Source organism: Actinia tenebrosa, unplaced genomic scaffold, assembly GCF_029948245.1.
Source record: "Actinia tenebrosa isolate PJP-AT-01 unplaced genomic scaffold, QUT_ActTen_1.0 PGA_scaffold16__25_contigs__length_10494907, whole genome shotgun sequence".
Taxonomy (NCBI): Eukaryota; Metazoa; Cnidaria; class Anthozoa; order Actiniaria; family Actiniidae; genus Actinia; species Actinia tenebrosa.
Window position 1 is genome coordinate 10,172,311 of NW_028292576.1, and position 21,075 is coordinate 10,193,385.

General features: G+C 35.2%; 1 protein-coding gene across 2 annotated transcripts; it reads right to left on the reverse strand.

The window, feature by feature from the left end:
* Positions 1–539: 539 nt before the first annotated feature.
* LOC116308498 (sodium- and chloride-dependent GABA transporter 1) lies at positions 540–20,238 on the reverse strand. 2 transcript variants are annotated; one of them, XM_031718932.2, is made up of 16 exons: positions 20,201–20,238; positions 17,490–17,836; positions 15,612–15,746; positions 9,413–9,563; positions 7,974–8,072; positions 7,548–7,680; positions 6,807–6,941; positions 6,063–6,166; positions 5,256–5,380; positions 4,937–5,049; positions 4,552–4,689; positions 4,103–4,202; positions 3,696–3,796; positions 3,405–3,572; positions 3,097–3,190; positions 540–2,792 (listed from the first exon to the last, which is right to left on the reverse strand). In XM_031718932.2, the coding sequence occupies exons 1-16, from the start codon at positions 20,221–20,223 to the stop codon at positions 2,638–2,640; spliced, it is 2,121 nt and encodes a 706-aa protein (XP_031574792.2). In that variant the 5' UTR covers positions 20,224–20,238; the 3' UTR covers positions 540–2,637. The 2 variants fall into 2 exon arrangements, with proteins under 2 accessions (XP_031574792.2, XP_088887093.1); XM_089030967.1 differs by lacking the exons at positions 17,490–17,836; positions 20,201–20,238 and adding an exon at positions 13,648–13,713 and having other exon boundaries at positions 15,612–15,629.
* Positions 20,239–21,075: the final 837 nt, after the last annotated feature.

Genomic DNA, 21,075 nt, shown 5'->3' on the forward strand with positions numbered 1-21,075 from the left:
TAGGATATATATGCAATAGAATTTTATTGAATGATTGTTCACTTCGTTTTTTGCATTTGATTCTGCAAGTCCAGCATACCTCTTTAGTTTAGTAACCGAGACTGTTGTGACTTGGAGATCTACTCCTTTGTTTCCTGTTCTACAAACCTCTTTCGAGCTTGTATTAGTTCGGGTTTGTACTAGGAGGTACAGACCTAAGTTCAAGGGCGGATCCAGCCAAAATTGTAGCGGGGGGGCTAATTGAGTTTGGAGGGCTTCAGCGACACAAGTTGCATGGAGCATTGCAGCGTGTAACCTACAGCGCAATTTGAAAAATGTTGCGACACAAATTGCAGCAATCGTTGCGAAAAGTAGAATTCGTTTCTACTTTTGGCAACGATTGCGTCTCTGTTGCACCGTGTAGACACTCTTGCAACTTGTTTCGCAAGACAGTTACGAGACAAGTTGCAAAGAAACTGCAACTTGGCAATGTCTTGCAACAAAATTGCTAAAGAAGGTTGAAAGGATCATCGCTTTGTGTAAAACCACCTTTTCGAAAATTTGAAATTTTCATTTTATTTAACATTTATTTGAGGATTTTACCAACATTTTTTAACATAAAGCAAATATTACAAAAAAATATTCCTAACAGTTTCATCCCGTGAAGTTTACATTCGCAAAAATGGAGAGGAGTACGTCCAACTTTAAATTAATTATTCGTATAGGCCTCGAGTACGATTCGTAATTAATAGGTACGTGTGATGTTTCAAAAGTTTTTGTAATTGGCGAGTGAAATTTAAGAACTTTTGAAACATATATACGAGTACCTATCATAATATACGAGGTCGTGCGATTTCACTTATGGTACACTCAACGAAATTGTCGAAAAGAGAGGTATATAAAATTGAATCATATATGTATATATTGATTTATATATATATATATATATGTATAATCTAAATAAATCAAGAAAAAATCTAATGTAAAGTGATTTTCATAAACCAATACCATTAGCGTGTAATAGTGAAATAACAAAAGAAAGCGATGGAATTAGGGTCTCCTAGTTTATATTAGTCTAGTATGTATTTCACGGGTTTATGAAAACCTCTATGAAAATAGATATTTAATTAGATATATAAAGGTTATTAAGGATCTATCGTACTCCTCTCGACCAATCAGAATCGAGTAATTGTATTGAGTGTACTATTTGGTTAAATAATGCAATTATCGTAATTTAATTTTTTCACGGGTAAACAAAATATTTAAAGCTGGCATATCATAAACTATGTAGAATAAGCTTGGTGTATTTCATATATTACTGGCTAGAGTCGGATGGAGTGGGAGATTCGCTATACATACACTATCACAATCTACAGCTATTTCAAAAAACACGAAGTCTATGACTGCATGTAGCTACCGCTTTATAGGCCAATAATAAAAGCAATAAACAGTACAGTGAGTCACGATATGACCGAAAAGAAATGGAAAGAAAAAAGCGTAAAAACTGAAAAGAAAAGTTGTGTAGTTGGTAAAACAAAAATAAAAAATGGTAATAGTGAAATTACAAGTGTTGACAAAGACTATGAAAACAGAGGGCCAATGACATTGTTTCTAAGGTATATAAGAAATTCTTTTTACCCCACAATTTCTTTCGGTCATGCAATCGCCAATCACTGATCGGCATTCACCTCTCCAACCTTTTTTTGAAATAGCTGTAAACTACAAAAGAGTTTGTCAGAATAGTAAAATAAGGCCAAGTAAAAGCACTCTCCTTAACTGTATCGCTTCATTTTGCAACACTTTTACTATACATACGTTTTGGATGATATTCACACGATTCGAGTATGATAAAATGAAATACCGGGAGAGGGTGGAGCAAATGGGTATGTAGGGGGGGGGGGGGTAGATGTAAGGAGAGAAAATGGGTGTTCTTTAAATTTATCCAAGCACATTGCAAAAATATGGTTTGTAAAATGAGGGTTTCAAAAAATATAAGCATGACATACCTCCTTTTGCACCACGTTCCCCTTTGAAAACTATGTGGCAGGTCCCTTAGAGGGCACTGCTTTACGACTGAATTATCAACTAGGTTTGTTTCATATCAGTGACTCAGATAATTTTTTTCTGAGGTCTCTCAATTTCTCTGTAACACGACATTTGTCTCTGATCAATACCAGCAAAATTAACGACGCATATTTATCATATAAGGGTTTTTAAATGCAAGTAAAACATATTTGTGTTGAATACTAAATAATCAACTTACATATCAAATACCCTTAACTTAAAGTTTACACACATTATTTATATTCTAATATAGTGGTTTTACTTGTCCCTGAAAGAATAATAAGCATAATACATAGAGGTAGTTAACAACTCCATTGTTTTATCTCGCAGTTTTACTTTGTCTGCAAGTCCCTTATTATACAGCATTTTTCATAGGCAAAATTAAATCACTCCATTAGTGTGATATATTTTACGATTTAATAGTATTTACTATTGTGGTTAACAGGTTGGTCATCAGCCTCAGTATCGATGCTGCAATCATTCCCAAGAGAGTCAAAAGACAAAAACATGGCGGCCATGTTGGTGCTGTTAAAAAATCTTTTGTTAAATGGCACCAACGCTCCCCCGCGATGACAGATCTTGTAATCTAAGAATCTAGTGTAATAATCCTTTGATTTCTGAGAATTTCAAATAAGAAGCATCAGTGTACCCTTGTAGGAGAGCGGCAAGAGTCGTGGACGCTTCAAAACAAAATTGAGGCTGATGGTTTACTGGTAAGCACACTTGGCTTTGACAACCTTGTCTCAAACCTAAAACAACAATTGAAATCTATGTTAAGATATGTTTACATTAGGATCTCTAATAATAATAATTATTTTGTTGTAGGCCACAAATTTATAATTTAATTTCCTGTCATATTTTCGACTCTCTTCAAAAATTAAGTCTATCTGCATAAGATGAAATAAAAGCAAGGGAGAAAAAAAAAAAAAAAAAAAAAAAGAAAGAAAGGAAGAAAGAAAAAGTAGTAACAAGAGACTGTCCAATTTCATTTTTGAATGTTTATATAATATCAGAGGAACAAAACCATTTATTTAGGAGAGAACATATACTTACAAATACAACTGGTGCCTTTCCTCGAAAAGATGCAGTAGTCTCGCTCAATCTTGGCCATGGCTTCGGCATTGGGTTTGAGCAAGAAACAAATGCGCTAAAGAAGTAGAAGATATAACATTTGACATCATTTACTCAGACTAGTTGATGCCGATGTTGTTAAAAGGGTAAATGTGATTGGCTTTGAACAGAGGCCAATCCAAAGTCATGATTCGTTGCACAAATCATTTAGTGTGGTTCACAAACCTTTTAATAATTTAATAATTAATAAAGATTATCATTATTATATTATTATTTATTACTAGGTTTACCTCTCTCAATGTCCCAGGTGTCTCGTAGATCTCATGGATAGCCATCAGTGGAATCATCATTACAGAAGACAAACACATGCACCAACCGAGGAACTCTGCCCATCCAGGGTAGGGCTGTCCGTTATACTTTATACCATTCCACTTGATAATGTTAGCCAGGATGATAGTCTGCATTGCAAGACAATAAAGGATGTTGGTAATACAATGAAGTGATGATGATGATGATAACTGCTTGTAACACATCTTAACAAAATAATTCTCATTTCAGTAAAAGTAAGTCTGTAAAATTACCATGGTGCAGAATGGCGAAACGTACTTCCAGCAGACCTGGAACCACAGGAATGGCCTCCTACCAGTCATGAGTTCTACGTTATCAGAGAATCTATCCACCCCTACAACATAAAAAGGTAAGGTAAAGTACCTATATTTATCGTCCGTAGTTCCCTCATTTGGAATTCAACTGCTATCAATGGAAGCGGACGGTGCACACATTACCCCCTCTCTCCATCAGTGCTCTGTTTTAAGAGTATTTAAAGCTTGAGAGAAGTCGAAAAAGACGTGGAGATCCCAAGGATTGAACCGTGGACCTCAAGCTCTGAAGGTTGCGCACTAACCAACTGAGCTACGCCTGCTCATACACAGACAATCAATTATTTATGCTGATATAATGCAACATGACTCACGAGTTGTGATCTTACCATAAATCCATGAAATGGTGATGATCTCAAAAAAAGCCAGGATCAAGAGAGAAAGGCCAGCAGTCTGATAATCCATGAGGTTGAACCACCACATACCACCCTGGATGGGGGGAAAATGGTCATGTTAATAAACATTATAAAATAACTAGAAAGTCAATGCTTAATTATCAGGGACTGCTAAGGGGGTAGGATTTACACTTTCCAATCTTACATCACTCCCCCCCCCCCCTCCAACCCCAAATTCCTTTCCGCAAAATGCAACTCAAGCAAGCAAGAGACCCAAAAAACTCTGCTCACAGTAATAGGATGTCCAGGAATTGACCCCGAGAGGTGAAAGGCAAGCGTACTAGTACTAAATCACCTTTAATTCCCCAAAGCAAAAAACTGACCTGTTAATAACGATTCAAGTGCTAATACCTAGAATATATCATAAGTCTGAGCTTACTTACCTGCATAATACATGGAAAGCCAAGGAAGAACATGCTACCACAGAGAACAGCTACAAATGCTGGTTTACGCCACTTTGTGGCTCGTAGCCATGGATACTCATCAACCAAGCCGGTGATGACAGCCTCAATAGTAGCAAACTGTAACAAGAAATAATGTTGTTATTTATGCAAAAATTGCATGAGAAAAAAACTATTTATTCAAATTTTCTCTAAACATTAACTCCAACAGTGATGCAATCACTGAGGATGTCCATTCTTAAAATTCGTTTTTTAGAATTGCTCAATTTTGGAGCGAGAAGACACTTTTGTCCATGAATTACAGCCACATCTGTATACTTGGTACAAGGTTGATAGCTATACTTGGTAGGTGATGGTCGACACTCACCTGACTATCAAGTCCAAGTGTTACCAACATGAAGAAGAACAGGATGGCCCAGAATGTTGAAATAGGCATCTGAGATATGGCTTCAGGGTATGCGACAAAGGCAAGACCAGGTCCTGTAGATTAAGAAAAATAATAAATTGTTAAATAATTATATGGATATTGTACCAAAAGCTTTTATTAATAATGCCTTATATGGTGTGTTTGTACCCAAGCTAGACCACAATGCATTATGTTTATAGAAATCTGAAATGCCTATGGTCCTAGTATACAGCTGTATATAGAGGGCTAGAATAAATTGTTAAAAGATTTATCTAAGTACCTGATGTTGCCACCTTTTCTACTGTGGTCTCCAGAATATGAGCCATGAATCCCAGCACACTGAACACCACAAATCCAGCAAAGAAGCTAGTACCACAGTTGACTGAAGAAATGATCAGTGCATCCCTATGAAAAATAATTTTATTCAATTTGAGCTTAATTCAATTTATATGAGTAGAGTCAATAATATGTCTAAGTTGGTTCTCTTCTGTGCTTGGAGGGTTTTTCAAGGTTCTCTGGTTTTTATCCTCTGCAACCGTTAATCAACTCTTCTGAATTACAATTAATCATAGAACATGCCTCACAGGTTTAAAGTCACGTTTCATGATTTCGACATAGACAATAGCAAACTAATGACTGCTGCAGCAGTTTTCCCAGAGGAACAAAAATCTTTTTCCATCCCACTTAAACACTTGAAACAATTGCCCTATTTCACTATGACGTCACATCAAAACAACCTATTGTTTAAATGTAAAGGATCATGGTCTTCGGACGGGGTCAAATCAACGCAAATTCACCGAAAATTGTTCTAAAACCCGTATTAATCCATGAAGAAAAGTAGAATAGCCAGCAAACGCACAGAACATTTTTTAGTACATATTAACACATATTATATCTGAAAACCAGGCCATTTTAGATTAAACTGTTTTGCTAGGAGCAAATCCATGATGTTTTAAATTTGGAGATATTCAAGCTAATTTGTTAAGCTTGCGGGACTGTAACTAATTGAAGCTGGAACCATGAATTCTATTTGATTAACGTTCAAGGTTTTATCAGAGTTTTTGTCACGGAGAGTTTAGTGACTTACTTGTGACAGTTGTTATTAAACTTGTTGTAGCTGCCGAAGGTAATCAATGTTCCAAAACCAACTCCAAGAGACCAGTAGATCTGTGTAGCAGCATACACCCATACCTAAAGACAGACAATGGCGTGGATTATTATATTTGTTTAAACAAATTTTGTATGTCCATATGACAGCCTTTAGATTGTAGGTATCAAGAGCCATGATCTTATTGATCATGAAACAATGTGAAGGTTGGACAGTCAGGATCCAGTAATTTCGAAGGAGGAGGTTCTCTTGAAAAAATAGGTGGCTGTATTCTGCACTAAATTAATATTAACTATTTTCTCTTTGGCATAAAATAGCCAGTGGAAAAAGGTGAAGTACATGGTGATTGATTGCAGCTAGCTGCCTTCTGTAGAGGCTTTGCACCATCACATGCCAGTGCCCATAATACAGCTTGGACTGCCTGTGGTAAGATGGCAGAACAATAAAATCCCTTTGCTGTCAGGAATTGAATTCTTTCTCCTGTAAAACAATTGTATTGTTTGATTCCTGCCATCTAACATGGCTGTCGTCACGTGATGGCGCAAAGCCTCTATTGAATCCTCTAGACTTGATAGGAAATGCATATTAGATACAGTAAACGAATAACACATCATGATCAGTTCTTAAAACGCGATTTATAGGATATTGTTGCTCAGTCACTCATTGAATTTGGGAAAGCTCTATTGGGTTGATTCATTGGCTGCCCTGGTAATGAAAGCATACCTGAGGGTCGGCAAGTTTTGCGAAGTCTGGTTTAATATAATAGATGACACCATCAAGGGATCCTTCAAGAGTTGCACCACGGATCATCAGGATGAAGAGGATGATGAAAGGGAAAGTGGCAGTGAAGTATACAACCTGGAAAAAAAAGGAATCTACAATCAAATTCTGCTACAACTGGTACCTAGGTACAGTAACTCTTATAACTGCTATTTTCATAAACATGTAAACTCTGTAACTCCAACTTCCATGCTGAAATTGGTTTTTTTCGCTGCTGCAATTCAAAATTATGAAAGGTACTGTCTGATTAGGTTTGATTGACAGTAGCGAAAAACCAAATTCCAGAGTGCAGCTTGCAGACAGAGTCCACATGTTTTTAAAAAAACAGTAGCATGTCCCCCCCCCCCCAAATTTTTGTATTGCCAGTTGTATTCTTTTTAAGTTTAGGACACACATATTGCCTCCCAGTTGGCTAAACTGGTTATTTTTAGCACTTATTGTGGGGAGGGGGGGGGGGGGGGGTTACTGGGTTTGGGTCTTGGCCAGACTAACAATCAGGGGTTAAAACATTTGAGCAGAAGGTGTGACACTATACCTTCCTGTGGCTGGACCATGGCAACTCAACAGAAAATCATTTTTTTCAGGGTGTCTGGTGCATTTTTTGTTATTCCTGTCTTCCATGTTCTTCTTATTGCCAAAACTCATAACATTAATTTTGAACTAATCATTCAAAGTTAAACATACCTTTCCGGAGGACTTTATTCCCTTGAATAGACAGAAATAAACAACTACCCAGGACAAGATAAGAGTTCCAAACAAAGGCCATCGCATGTCTCCAATCTGTGCAATATCATCTGTGATCTCAAGAACATTGTGCCTGGAAAGCAATTAATTCTTGTCAAAACTTAAAGGCATCAATAATATGGAATAAAAACTTAGTTTTTAAATCGCTTCAAAATAAAGTTACTACCAAGATTTTTAGTATTCAATATAATTTTACTAGCTAAAAAAAACCCATTTATTTAAATAGTTGACAACTCTCTTGTTCTAGCCCACCATTGTATACACACATCCCTACAAAAACTCAATAAAGGTTGAAATAAAATGGCCTGTAAGCCACCAGTCATCATGACTGGAAAATATTTTATAAGCCCTGTCTATGTATCTTACTTCCAGAACTCTTCACTAGGGGAGGTAGCTGTTGCAGTACAATTAGCTCCAAGACCAAGCAGAGTACAGTTCAGTGCTTCCGCACCTTTTCTTTCAGTCCTAAAAAAATCATGATGAAAAATGAGTTAAATGCTCTTGCATTATTTAAATAAAATGAACATGCACAATCCCTTTGACATCCTCCCTTGATCTCTTTGTCTTCCTGTCACTTAGAGTACACTAAAGTTCATTAAAGCCAGCACTGCATGTTTACGGGTTACCTTGGTTAGATGAAAAACGCCTTTGAACCCTGAAACAACCTCTGCGCTGATCTAAGTCAGGGCATGGCTAACTCACAGATTGAACCCTGAAACAACCTCTGGGCTGATCAAAGTCAGGGCATGGCTAACTCACAGATTGAACCCTGAAACAACCTCTGGGCTGATCTAAGTCAGGGCATGGCTAACTCACAGATTGAACCCTGAAACAACCTCTGGGCTGATCTAAGTCAGGGCATGGCTAACTCACAGATTGAACCCTGAAACAACCTCTGGGCTGATCTAAGTCAGGGCATGGCTAACTCACAGATCAAACCCTGAAACAACCTCTGGGCTGATCTAAGTCAGGGCATGGCTAACTCACAGATTAAACCCTGAAACAACCTCTGGGCTGATCTAAGTCAGGGCATGGCTAACTCACAGATAAAACCCTGAAACAACCTCTGGGCTGATCTAAGTCAGGGCATGGCTAACTCACAGATTGAACCCTGAAACAACCTCTGGGCTGATCTAAGTCAGGGCATGGCTAACTCACAGATCAAACCCTGAAACAACCTCTGGGCTGATCTAAGTCAGGGCATGGCTAACTCACAGATTTTACCCTGAAACAACCTCTGGGCTGATCTAAGTCAGGGCATGGGTAACTCACAGATCAAACCCTGAAACAACCTCTGGGCTGATCTAAGTCAGGGCATGGGTAACTCACAGATCAAACCCTGAAACAACCTCTGGGCTGATCTAAGTCAGGGCATGGGTAACTCACAGATCAAACCCTGAAACAACCTCTGGGCTGATCTAAGTCAGGGCATGGCTAACTCACAGATCAAACCCTGAAACAACCTCTGGGCTGATCTAAGTCAGGGCATGGCTAACTCACAGATCAAACCCTGAAACAACCTCTGGGCTGATCTAAGTCAGGGCACAGCTAACTCACAGATTGAACCCTGAAATAACCTCTTGGCTGATCTAAGTCAGGGCATGGTAAACTCACAGATTGAATTTAGATCTTGTAGAGTGAGAAAAAGTAGAGAATTCATAGAAAACCCTTGACTCAAAGGGACTGAGACCCATTCAACTCTACTCATATGATGCAAAGTCCAGGAATCAAACCAGAGACGAGAGGGGAATGCACTACACCACAAGCCCTTGATGAAAAATAAACTATACAATGTACTAGCTTACCTGCAGTAAATGGTGTTCCATTCATTACCACAATTCTTCCATGGAACGGGAGATTGAAATGACATGAACAGGAAGTAGAAAATCCAGCAAAGAATCACGATATAGTAGATACAGCACATGTAGGATATCCAACAAATCGTGTATCCAATTCCTATGACCATTCCATAAAAAAACCTGAGCTCTAGTTGAATATAACTTTGTTGACATGAATGTGATTTATCTGTTCTTCTCAAAGAAAATACACTTAACAGAAGATAGCTACAGTACAAGTTACTATGGTAGGAGTTAAAGGTTACGATGAGGTTTAAAGTTACTATGTTAAGAATTATAGGTTACAGTGACGTCAAAATTACTCATTATATTTAGGAATCATTAGTTTTACAAGCACTAGAAGAGCATGTCATTCATACTTTACAGAAAGAAAAGAATTAGAATGAAGAAGTTTAAATCAACTTACTATGGATCTCACCAAACTACCACACCCTAAATTTTCTCCTGACATGCCTAGTTTTGTCACTTTCTCGGATCTAGCACATTGCCAGTAAGGTATTCACTGTAATACATGTAACAATGTAACATGTCGCCACAGTTGGTCCAGATCCATAGTATGAAAAAATTAACATTAAATAAGAATTAATAAAGGTTTTATGAATGAAGAATGTTAATTGAAATAATACTGGGTTGAGTTGAAACAGAATTACGTACACAGAATTAGCATAGAGTAAAGTACAGAAGATTTATCAATATGAGGTTAAAGTTGCGGGGAGTTAAATATACTGACATGAAAGTAAGTCGTTTAGTACTCTTTGTCAATTACCTTGATGATAAAATAGGGGTATATCTTTGTGTAGAGGACACAGTGTACATGATTCAATATAAATATGCCGGAATGCAGCTCAATTTGAAGGACAAAATGATAAGTTTACAATTCTCAGGAGACTGAAATTCTTTTGTTTTGTCCTCCAAATTGAGCTTGTTTGACATCACATGCAAGGAGTCTAACATAGATGGTTGTGTCCTCTACACAAAATGAGAACCCAGAATACTTAAACTGTAAAGTGTAAGATGAGCACTTCTATAATTTATTTTAGAATATCAGTTTATTAAAAATGTATTTGAAATTTTGATTTGTACTTTAATTTCCAAAATATATGGAATGTTCAAGTTTAAAAGCTCATTTGGGAGCTAAAATAATAATTTTACGGTTCCTATTCCTGGAGGAATAGATCAATACAAATCAAATTTTTCTTTCTACAGTGCAACAAAATATGCTAGGAAATTCTAATTTCTGTGTTCCTGAAGTCATTTACGCAGTTTAGCCGCTGTAGGTTTGTCTGTAAACTAGTAAGTGTTGTTCTATTCTAGTTCATGGTTTTCATTCAAAATTGGGCAGACTTTATGGGAATAGTTTATGAATGATTTCCCATTTACACTCTACCATTAACTACCCTTAAATCTTTCACTACGTGCAGTAGTTCTCCCATCCTCTCTCCCTCTAACAATTAACCCCCTCTCCCCCCTGCATCCAACCATAATGCCCCTCCCTCTCCTCCCTGACTGTTTAAGTCCTAAATCAATTTCAATAAAATATTCCCATAATTGCCAAGCTATCAGATAACAGAAAACCACCAACTAGATAGAATGACCTGTGCGTTGGTTAATTAATAGATGGATGTGGTGTGATCTAAAGTGGTTATGGGAATAAAAAGATAATCATCAAAAGTTTGTGATAACATTAAGTGCCGCACATTATTCAGAGCTAAAAAAAGAATTATAGATTCAGCTAATTAATTCGCGAGAACAGAACAAACAATGAAAATAAATAATGCACAGCTTTCACAATTATAAACAATACAGCCACCTGTTTAGGTGCCATTATGAGGAAAGAATAATGTTTGAGTTTATTAATTCATTTATGAAAAAATTTTCTACAAAACCAGCAGTAATTTCATAGCATATAAGAAAAAATAATTTGTTATGAGAACAATATTTGATAATCTATTTTTAAAAAAAAGAAAGGAAAACAACAAAAGAAAAGGAAAATATCTAGCTGATAAATTTTCTGATCAACAAAAAGCGAATTAAATGCGTATGAGAATATGAAATATATACTTGTACTGTGGTTGTAATGTATCAAATTGAGCTGATCCTCGCAGTACATGAAGCAACTTATGCAGCTGAAAATTGAAAGACTCGGAAAAAATTCAGAGTCTTGAAAAAGCGAATTACTTATTACACCTACCAATATCAAAAATTAAAAAGGTTTTGAACATTAAAAAGCTTGTTTCCTAAGTGATGAAGACTGAAGAACTATATTCAAGACCTCTTGGTCATAGATGATATATGACACTTCAGGCTATCAAAATTTTTCGAGGAATGAAATCTGCTCTAAAAGGTTGACAATGTATAAATAATGCTCCAGACACTAATCTGACAGTACTCTCATAAATTTAGGAATAAATTTTGTTTTTAGAAAAAATAATTCCACCTTGGGAGAATTTACTCTATTCTGTGCAAATAGGCACCTGCTGTGACTTTTCTCAGTTGAACGGCATCATAGTACTAGCATCTTCATACATTTAATAATGGAATTTACTAGTTATTTTAAAGGTTGGTTTAATAGAGTTTGAGTTTTTTGACTGTGCGCTACAGCTTTTTAAGTTAAAATGAAAAATTTGAAACAAATAAAAACTATAAATTTCTGTTTTTAAAAGCCGGCATCTTCCTATTGTGTCATTGTTAATGAAGAGGTGTCTGGGAAAACAACACTCAGTTGGAAAACTACTTAATGAGGGGAATTTATTCATGTCTAAAACATAAAAAGAATTAAGAATACAAAAAAAATTATCCATGTCTATACAAGAAGATTTAGAAAAAGAAATAGCTAAAGGGTTTTTGTTAATAGGTGGATCAAAGTAAATTCTAATTCAAAAAGAAAAATCCATTAAAAACAACTAGAAAACAAAAGAGGGATAATAATTTATCATGTGTGTCCAATGATCAGGTACACAGCAAAGACCTTATTGGTGGTTTTCAAGCATTCTCAGCAGAGTCAAAAGACAAACCACCATATTGTTGTGGCTAACAACTGATGCAAAAGAGAAATCTTTTGTAAAATGGCACCAACATGGGGCCACCATGATGTGAGCTGCCTTTGAAGAATAGAGTGCTAGGTCATGGCTGAATGAATCCTTATACCCGTACATAACAACCATTAACATAAATTTGAACATTGGTTAAAAGCCTGGATTATCTACAGTTATATACACACAAGCACTTGTAAATATGTAGGACTGTGTTTCTGATAAAATCCAAGTCTATAAATATTCTGGCATCAATTATTTACTATATCTGGAATTTCAAAATAGAAAACTTATGAGGCAAGTATGCCAAAATTGTGTATTCTGACTCACAAGAAATGAAAATTTCCCTGAAGATTTTGTTGCACTTTGAAGAATGATATAGAGAATAAAACATTAACGCCTAGATAACAAGTGCAATGCAAGTCATCTTATGCTATGGCAAACATCGAGAGCCAATTGAGTACCTGTGCTGTCTGTTAACATTTTTTAGTCTATTATTGGATAATATTTTAGCCATGATAAAAATGGCTCCACATCTGACCTACTAGAGCACCTGTCTACGAGGCTGCTAATATTTTATTCTTATAATATCATTAGTAATGTTAAAGATAATCTTTTTGAAGTAATATAAATAGGAAACCATGTGTGGTTTTTAAAATGTTGAGTTAATTTAGTTTTACTGATTCATAAAGCACTGCCAAGTATGGATAGGTCTGGAGTAAACAAAAACTTTTGAACATCACTGCCATCAAACCAAACATGAATTTTATCACACCCTGAAACAACTTCTGGGCTGATCTAAGTTAGGGCACGGCTAACTCACCAATTCAACCATGAAACAACCCCTGGGATGATGAAAGTCAAATTTGAATTTAAATATGTTTATACTAGATATATGATAATGTAATGCTCCACATCCATACCTCGACTATATCATTCAGTAAACTATTCCAACTCTTTTTAAAAACCTATTAAAAAAGTACAATCATCAAATTTTAAAAAGCAACAATCAAATTCAATTGAGAATTTTCAAAAAAAAAAAAAAAAATCTTTTCCTGGTATTTTAAAAAAAGAAGGAAACGACTTTTCAATCACTTGTTAATTAAAATTATTAATAGATGGAGAAGAATATTAAGCATTTAATATGTTTACCATCCCATAAGAGTGGAAGTCTCGACTGCGTCAGGGGATGACATCAGCTAGGCTATCGATCAGGTGCTGATTAAACAACCAATCGAAGGAACATAACGGTTATCAATAATCTGTTACTGTTAGGACAAAACCATTTAGAACAATTTTTTGGTCTGCAGGAATTGATCAAAAGAATGCTTGGACCATCTCAAAAATTTTAAATGAAAAAATAATATGGTTTGTTTTTTATTTTTCATTATTTTTAGAATTAATCATTTCAATCCAAAAATGAAATATTCCTGAAACCTTGTGATAAAACACGAGAATTTTTTCGAGTGAAATCAAAAGTGGTAATCAGTACACAATAGTGTTAGGGAAAGAACATGCTTTGCTGACATGTTAAAAAGTTGAACAGCAATATTTTAGTATATATGTGCAAGTAATTTAACCCAGTATGATTACCTTACCCCATACAGACCCAGAACCGCCAGGAAATTAACCCCTATCACTGCACACACAATCACCCACACCATAAACTCTATTTCATACATGCAGATACATGCAATGAATGACTCGTAATGTGTAATAGTCTTGCCTATGCTTGAAGTTTGTCCTCATTTCAAGATAAGTTGTATATTACTGCAGTTTTCAAAACACTGCAAACCCTGTAGCTGTAGTAGCGAGTTGCCTGTTAAAATATGGCTAATCACTGCTGCCACTCAAAATGGAAAAGACACCGTCTGATTGCTTTTGATTGGACAGAAGCGAAAAAACACATTTCAGCTTGCGGCTTAAACAGCCTGCAGAGATTGCTTAATATTGAAAATTGCCATAATCTGAAAATATATCTTATTGATCCAAAGTTGAATCCAGTGAGAATAACATATGAGAATATTTTGAAATTTAATTTCACTTAAAGATTTTATAATTCCTTTTCACTATGAGGATAAAGAAAGTTGAACTGAATTTTCTAAATGTCTACTTTGCTTAGTCAAAATTATATTTTCTACTGTTGTAAGATTGTATTTGGTTTCTGTAAGTTTTGTTTTCAAGTTCACTTAATAAATAAATAAATGAATAAAGAAAGGAATAAAGAAATGAATGGATGAAAAAGAAATAGAGATTTAAAGGACATTGTTCTTTATGACCAAAAAGGGTTTAATATTGAAAATATTTAAAAAATGTTAAGAAAAAGCATACTTAGTACATAACAAGCCTAATATATATGTATTATTTTTGATCCAAAAATCTTGATAATAATTTCAAATTCTCTTAATAACCTCACTGATTCCAACTTTGTCATTTCCAAATCTTATTGAAATGAGGGCATGGTTGATTCCTTTGAATCACAATTGAAACTTCCTTGAATGTTGTAGTTTTCATTTGGCTCTAAGGAAAAGACCTTTGAAGAGGTCAGTTCAGAAAGATGTACATAAAATAGTACAAGAATTTATGTGTTTTATTTGCTGTGAATGTGAATAACCATGATCTGTCATCAGTCAGAGAACAATTGTGAACTTTTCATAAATTGTGAACTTTGATTCTGTTGAGTGAGAAAAATCACTGATGTATTTACAGTTTGTGTTGTTGAAAGATTATACTTCAGTAGTCTGGTTTGAACAAACAATCCTGAAGTTTATCAACCTTAGCTTTATCCCCAAATGAAAAGGTATACAACAAGCAAGGTGACAAGCAAAGCAAGACTATTACACCGGATTGTTTCACAATAAAATAAACTAGTTTTAAGCTTTTCTCAAGGCTGACCAAAACATTTTATAATTCAGAGAATATCAATTCTATCATAAGATGGATAAGTGTATGATTGCTGACTGAATGCAAATATCATTGCAGAATGAGAAAGACATTTAAAACTAGTCCATTTTATATATTTTATAATTAGGACCTTTGTGCCTGTGTTGTTTAAGCACTACGCAAAATAAAGCATGGTGAAAGTCTGATACAAACAGTATGTTACATATACCAACCTTTAAAGAGAGGGCAAATTGACTTCCAAACACCGATCACACCAGAACTGAACCACTGACCAATGGCTAACTCAAGGAAGAACAGAGGGATGCCATTCAAGAACAACATCAAGAAGTAGGGAATCAAAAATGATGCTGGAAAAAATGATACATCATAAAAATTATATTTAAAACAATTGTTTCACCAAGCTAAACAAACTTATAATGTCTGATCTTTTTGGTTACAGCAACACAATCAATACCGCATGATGGCTAGTGCCGAAAAAGTGAAGTCTACCATGTTACAAGGTCTGACAAGATAAGAATCATTCCAGCTTATAAAATCACTAACATGGAATAATCTGGGAACAACTGTATAGAGTGGTTTCTAAAACTCCGTGAAATTAGTAGGCTTTGTTTCACGGGTTAATGAAAACGGCTCTAAAATATTGGTTTCCAATTTGGCTTGCTTTCACTCTCACACATTGCCACTACCAGCAGTGTTTGACTTTCATTTTATTTTTAGCACTGGCCCTTGGGATAGTAATAATAATAATAATACTTATTTAGGCATGATAGTTTTTAGAATTTTCATTTGTTTTTCATAAAAAATACAATGTTGAAATTTCAGCTTAATACAGAGAACAAAATTTGCTATTATTATTTCTTATTTTAATGTATTTTGTTAACAAATGATTTTATTCATTTCGATATCTCATTCAGAAAAGAAAGCTTCCTTCCTTCCTACTTTTAGAGTGACTTTAGAATGGTCCCTGGGGAAAACATAATAATGGAAAATTTGTATGATAACTCACCATTGTTCTAAAAAGCTTTATAAACCTGATTTCTAATGATCCATCTGCCTCGTGTATCTAACCCCCTTCTAAACTTATAAAAAGTGTACTATATTAAACAGATCTACGAAATAGCTAGGTTATTGAGATGTTTGAATTGTCAACAAAATTGGGATGCCTGTTGGTAGCATCTTTCAAATCAACAATTTTTTTGGTTGTAGCTAAATTCAAGTGTACTTCTTTGTACATGAAGAACACTTATAGAAAATTCCGAAGAAAAATATATAAATCATAATAAAAGAAAAAATCTTCGATAGTAAAGAACTCGATAATCAACTCTCAATCAATATCATTAACGAGAATATGTAATGATAAATGATAGAAGATACCAGTTGAATGAAGAATTTGAATAAATTTGTTTCAAAATATTTACATAATCATAAAGGCATATTTTAAAAATTTCCAAGCGAAAGCCAAAATAAGCAAAAATAAATCTACCAATATAAATTGTGTATCACTAAGTTTTTAAGAGGGATAATGCTTCTTGTATTAGTTAGTTTTGATGAATCATATTAAAAATTTAAAACGACAAAAATCATTGATCAAGAATGCTAGAAATTAAAACACGTGGGATGAAGAGATCAGGTACTAGTAATTTTCCGGGTAAACGTGTCTTTACCGAACTCTCAAAAAAGAATATAAAACTCTTCTCTTATTATTCCAAACTAAACAATCCTAAGTATTTAAATAAATAAATAAATTTCCATATGGAAAATTAATAGTCAACAATGTCAATGATAAATGCGTTGAGAGAGCTGGGAACTTGATACCCATGGCTGTCAAAGGTGAATGTTTAAGAAAGTAAAAACTGGTTGAAAACTGGAATAGGTGGGCTTTACAATAATGACAATTTGCCAACTAAAAACACAGATAATGTTTCTTTAGAGATGGCGTCTTTACGGATAGTGAAGTTGAAGTGAAGCGAGGAAGAAAGGATCAGACGACATCCACGACAGGCTTGAATATTCAGGATCATTTAAGTTTATATAAGCTTAAAGTTTTGGTGTAGTAAATTCAAAACATCAGATATTCTTCGTTAACTTACCTCCCCCGTTCTTGTAGCAGAGGTAAGGGAAACGCCAAATATTACCAAACCCAACACAATAACCGAGAGAGGACAGCATGAACTCTGCTTTACTTGCCCATTTTTCTCGATCTTCCGTCTTGTCTTCAATCTCAGGGTTGTTCTCATTGCTGTCATCGCTGTTGGAAGTTGAACCAAAAAGCGGTTTCTTGGACCCATCTTGGCTCTTCTCGAAAGGTTCTAACTCGTTTAATTCAGCCATTTTTCTCGTTGTATGTGTAAGCTTCTTTCGTTTCAATGAACGACGCAAGTCTCCCGCCAATTGTCCACTCCCCACTTTTATATAACCAATGATCAAAAGATATATTCTTTCAAGGTAAAGGGTAAAGAGAGTTTTAATCTTAATCACAGTAAATTGCACCCACGCTTAGGTCACAAAATGCGGATGTTAAAGACAATTATTTCAGGTTTACATATATTTTATCATTCGCGTAATTCTACTGGAAAGTGAATGAATAAATAAATTTCCAAATGGACTCAAACAAAATTGATCTCGAATGCGAGGCCAGCATAAAAATGCAAAAGAAATGCCACATATAAACACCATCGAGAAGGTCTCACTGCTTTAAGGTTTTCATGTTTTAATTGTCTCGCATCCAAGACTATTTTGAGAAATGTTTATTTTTGTAGCTTTACGTCTTGATGTCTAACTACGCCACTATTAATCATAGCTATAGAAAATAAATATTCATATATCAGAAAAAGCCTTAAGCTAGTAATGTTTTTTCCCCTAGTGGTTTTACTTAGAAAAAATAAAACCCCGAAATGAGTTTTCTTTGCATCTGGTTTAACGAAATATCAGTCCCTCTTTGATCTGTTTCGGTTTTGATGACCTTCTACGATTGGTTTGGCAGTCAGCTAGCTACGACAGCCGTTCATGACAGGGGCGGATTCAGGGGAGGGGTGCATGGGGTGCGCACCCCTCCCTGGTTCCACTTTGTGCCCCCACTTCGAAGTTAACCAATACTGCTTTTTCCTTTGATTCTAAGGGGTGTACCCCTCCTGGGTTAACTTTGTGCGCAGCACCCCTCCCTGAACAAAACCCTGGATCCGCCACTGCATGATATAATAGTAAATAATCGTACGAATCGCACGACATTTAAATCTAAATTTATAAAGGAGGAAAACGTTAGCTAGAAATATACAATTATGCACTGAATGGAAATCGATAAACTTCAAATAAATACTGATAAATTTGTAGCCTCTTTGTGGCTTTTGAGAAGTGTGGAAACCCGGTAGAAAGTGTAGAAATGAAACCCAATTTATAGCAATTTTAAAATAAAACAAAAATAGAAAACAATGGGCAGTTTGCATCTCACTCAGATATTAAGCTTTGTAAAGGTATAAATTTGTTGCTTCCTTCTTTCGCTGTGGTCAAATGATACGGTGCGTGCTTGTTTAATATATGTATAAACAGATGACATCCTTGTTGGCTCTTTGCATCTCTAATTGCAATAATATATTCACACGATCATGATTCAAATTTTCATCCTCACAAATTTGTTGTCCTGAGAACCTCATCAATCGGTTCGTGGCAAATTCGTGAAATTATTGAAAGTTTCAAATGCTATTCACAGGGTTTTGAATGACAGAACAGTTTTTGCCCTATCTGCGCGCTGTCGAATACACTCAAAAGGACCATTCAAGACATCAGTTCAAGAAACTGTTGATTGATTATTCCGAAACGCTCAAAAAGAATGCCCAAAATGATTAGGGAGAAGTTTTGTTACGAGGTCATAGAAGACGTTTTTTTAACAACAATAAATTCGAAATTATAGGGAATGCATGTATGTATATATAATATATTCTGTTAATATTCGATAATAATTGTGTGTGTGTATGTATATATGTGTGTATGTTTTGTACATATAGAATATAGTATATATTTTTTTATTTAATATATAGAGGATATTACATGGGCGCGCGGAGATACGACATTTATCTTCGAGTGTTGAAAAGATCTCTCACAAGTGAGCGCAGCGAACGAGTGAGAGATTTTCAACACGAGAAGATAAATTTCGTATCTCCAAGCGCCCATGTAATATTCTGTTTATTATAGAATTATCAATGAAGTATGTTTTGGCTTTTTCAGGCAATTCTTTCCTTGTATTTTTCAATAGCCATCGCAATAGGTGTTATTTTCACACGTGAAAATAACATGTTATTTTCACGTGTGAAGATATCAATTTTTCGAAATAGAGAAATATAGATATTTCATTGGTAATTATATAATAAATATATATATTTTAGCTTTACCTAGGTCTTTTTTCTATCTAATTACTTCACTATATATTCATTTATTATTTTATTTGTTGATGATGTAGAGCTACTCTGTAGATATGCTTCAATAAATCGTTATTATTATTATTATTATTATTGAACTTTATCATTCTTGGCATCACACTATAACAGTCACTAGATATGCGCAGTAAGGGGAGCTCACTATATTGGCTCTAAACCAATAAAAATAACTTATTGGCCTGTGGTTATTTTTTATCTCATACCAGGTTTTGATCCGATTATGAAACAAAAGATTGAAAACGAAAAGTGCGTGAGGCAAATAGGAAGTCACGGAAAAACAAAAAGATTTTTTTTACAACGGGCACGAAAATTTGTCCAGTGAAAATGACGGTTCGAAAATGAAGGAGAAGAAAACAAACAAACAAACCAACCTTTTAACAACAAACAAAAGCATAGCAGCTTAGGTGAAAATATCGAGATATAGTTAACGTTAAGCCAGTCCAGGACCACAGTACTGAGACGCCCACGGCCTTGATGTGCGCACCGAACGAAAGGTCGAAATTCCATTTGAATGATTCGTAGCTACTATTGCGCTTCTGTTGACAGCTTGCGCATTTCTACCCGGTACACATAGGCTTAACTCGGTGATGCAATGCAGCCTGGCCCACGTATAAATAAGTTACTTGTATTGAGAACAAGATGCAGCATAAAAAACTAAGAAAAAAAAAAACTAAAACAGGCCTTTTTTGCACGATAGAAATTTATAACTAAAAGGCATGAAAATAACGAACTGCTGTCGCAGTGGAAGCACCACCTGATCATGACTAAAAGGTATATAAACGTCGGGTCCAAATTTATGAAAGCATGAAATTAAAATGGAGCTTTGCTTGCAAGCATAGAAAGTTTGTTGGTTCCTAACAAAACAAAATAATCTATAAATACATACAAAAGAAACGTTCAAAACAGATGCTAACCATGGTGGTTAGGGTTGAATGGGAAAAAAGGCGTTGATTCCCAGCACGTACTAAGACTAATTGTTAGACGTACAATTGATCACCTAGATAGTCATAGCATTACCTCAGCCGACCTTCCAACCGTCAATCAATCAATAGACGTCACTTCCGGTAATAGCTCTTTTTTGATGGCTTGTAGAATCCTGGAGGTTGTTTTGATCTGTTGTTTTCTGGTTTTATGTCGTGAAAATAGTCAAATACAATAGTTTGAGGACTTATTTTGATGTTTTGACTTAGCATCCGCTAGTTGCCCCCCCCCCCCCCAGTCAACTCCAAAAAGTCACGTGATTGAT